General features: G+C 38.1%; 2 protein-coding genes across 7 annotated transcripts in view; one reads left to right on the plus strand and one right to left on the minus strand.

Moving 5' to 3' along the window:
- LOC138030316 (vesicular glutamate transporter 2-like) overlaps nt 1-2,500 on the plus strand; it is a 117,347-nt gene that overhangs the window by 83,628 nt on the left and 31,219 nt on the right. The gene's annotated exons all lie outside the window — the stretch shown is intronic.
- Nucleotides 1,499-2,500, minus strand: part of LOC138030317 (uncharacterized) — an 18,499-nt gene continuing 17,497 nt past the window's right edge. For all 4 annotated transcript variants that reach the window (XM_068878236.1, XM_068878234.1, XM_068878237.1 and 1 more), the window contains one exon: nt 1,499-2,339. In XM_068878236.1, the coding sequence (XP_068734337.1) occupies nt 2,074-2,339 (266 nt within the window). In that variant the 3' untranslated portion in view covers nt 1,499-2,073. The remainder of the gene's footprint in view (nt 2,340-2,500) is intronic.

Here is a 2,500-nt window from a genome sequence, read left to right on the forward strand (position 1 = left end):
AGTTTTGCTGGGATTTTGTAAAACCCCCCAGGAATGATGAAATAGCTTTGCAACATTTTTTTCCCTTGCTTGAAGCAGTGCAAGAATTTTTTTTCTATTTCATTTGCGCTGCATGCAATTTTTTTCTTCTAACAAGCGCTTGCAGGAATTTTTTTTTCTTAAAATCACCTACCCTCCCCACTATCCTCAAGAGTTAAATGGTCGGCCCCTAATACGACAAAGAGAATCATAAACATCAAAAAAATTCCACTTATCCTGAGGTCGAAATTTTTTGGAACTTCCGCTGTCGCATTAATTTTCTCGTATAGTTCTGGACTTTTAAGAGATGAGCGGTTACGTCACGTTCCGGTATGAATCTTTACTGTGTCAGGTTGACGAATGCGAAGATGATGGACATAAATCGGAACTATGGATTCCAGGGAGTAGAACTTTAATGACCTTTTTTTGATTTAGGTGTCATAGAAACCAAGAGTAGATTTGTTTGCGCTGTTGATGTTTTAGGCGTGCTAGTGGTAGAGCCGACTTTACTTTCTCCTTTTTTTCTGGTCTCTATTTTCCAGCGCATGCGTAAACAGGAAGTTTTCAATGTTTTATCTCGGTTCTTTTCCAATTTTTTTCTTTCGTTCCTTTAAGTTGTAACTGTAAGATTAAGTTAACATCATATAGGGCAGATATCGTTGACGTCTACCAACCAGAGCCTCTTTGGCTGTCGAAACAAAGGGTCTTTTGTTTCAGTCTGTAAAGCAATGTTTGTAAACAGATATCTTCCCTATAAGATGGCTTTTTGACTGATTCTGAAGAGAGTGTATAAATCGCTTTGAATTAGTAGATTTTTAAAGAGTCAGGGCGGATGGTTTTCTGAATAAAAATTGTGTGTTAATTTCTATCTGTGTAACTTCTGTAACGTGTTTTGCAGCGCTCAGCTTGGGCATTCGGCCACTTCAGTCAAGGACGTTAGAAAGAAGAGAAGCGTGGATAAGCTGAGTTTGTGACTGATTTTGTGTGAATGGTAACTAGGATAGTAGGTCTATGTTTCCTTGCTACATTAAGAGTAAGGTCCATGAGATTTAGATAATTGGGTCTGGGATTTGAGTTCGAGAATGGGATGGCTGTTTTGTCAGCGTGACCAGCGGGGTGTGGAAGAAAACTGCTGGACTCTTGGAAATAGGAATCAGGAATTCCTTCCCATTTTCTTTACTGCGTGAATTATTATTTCTCTTCGTTGTTCTTATTTGACTTGGAAATCAACAGCTTCAAGTCCTTCCGACAATTACTTCATTGCGGGTGTTTTCTGCAATAAAAGCCCTTACTGTAGTTTAATGGAATTCTTTACGCCGTCTAACTCAGTTATGTCGCCTTCTGAGCAGCTGGGCTTTGAGGACTCTAAACAAGAAATCGACCTGAGAAATCGTGGGCGACATTTATTTCATTTTCAATTTGTCACAAGATATGAGTGGTGTTTGTGAAAGGGAACCTTCAATTAGCAACACATGTATACTTGGATCACCCAGTTTCGTTTATTTCCTTCACTTTACTTCAGTTAACCATAATGTTCACAGTAAACGCTAATTTTCAATTTCCATTAGATTTTCCTTTAGTATTGTCTTATGTAGTAAAATGTCGGCTAAAACTATATTCTCGAACTTAAACTGACTAATTCTGCCCTCGAAGATTTGCAAGTGATTTGTTCGATGAACTAAACGATGCCTGGAATAATATACACATAAAGGTGAAATTAAAGGTGAAATAAAGGTGTGTATACACCTTTATACACATAGTGAAGCTAGCTAATGTAATAGCTCAAGGTAGTACAAAATCGGTATCTATCGGTATCTAATCGATGAACTAAACGATGCCTGGAATAATATACACATAAAGGTGAAATTAAGGGTGAAATAAAGGTGTGTATACACCTTTATACACATAGTGAAGCTAGCTAATGTAATAGCTCAAGGTAGTACAAAATCGGTATCTAAACAAAAAGACCTTCAAAACAAATCATATCACTACATTTTTTTTTTGTCATGAAAATCGTCTTAACCTCTTTTCTGTACATAGTTTCCCCTTTTCACGTCAATTAGCCTCGACCTGGACATCAATGCCGCCATTAGAGACTGTTCCACCTTTGTTTCCGGCCGTGCATTTATAAATTCCCTTTTGGGAAGTCGTGATGCTTGTAATCCGGTAATAATAGTTAGTTGTCGAGTTCTGCAATATTACACCATTGTGGAACCACGTCACATAGGGTTTGGGTGCCCCGTCTGCGTCACAAAACAAGTTAACCTGATCGCCAGCCACAACCCTGAGCGAATTACTCCAAATGGTGATACTCGGCGAGACTAAAAAGGTGACAAGAATGAAAATAAATATGAATTTCATTGGAATTGATGTACCCTCCTTTTGCTATATTTGTTAGGAAGTCAAACTAAATTCGCCGAAACAGTATCGCGGTTTTGAAAAAGTGTCCTGTAACTTAACAGGTAAAACCTCATCAACACGT

The sequence above is a fragment of the Montipora capricornis genome, chromosome 13, assembly GCF_036669925.1.
Source record: "Montipora capricornis isolate CH-2021 chromosome 13, ASM3666992v2, whole genome shotgun sequence".
Classification (NCBI taxonomy): Eukaryota; Metazoa; Cnidaria; class Anthozoa; order Scleractinia; family Acroporidae; genus Montipora; species Montipora capricornis.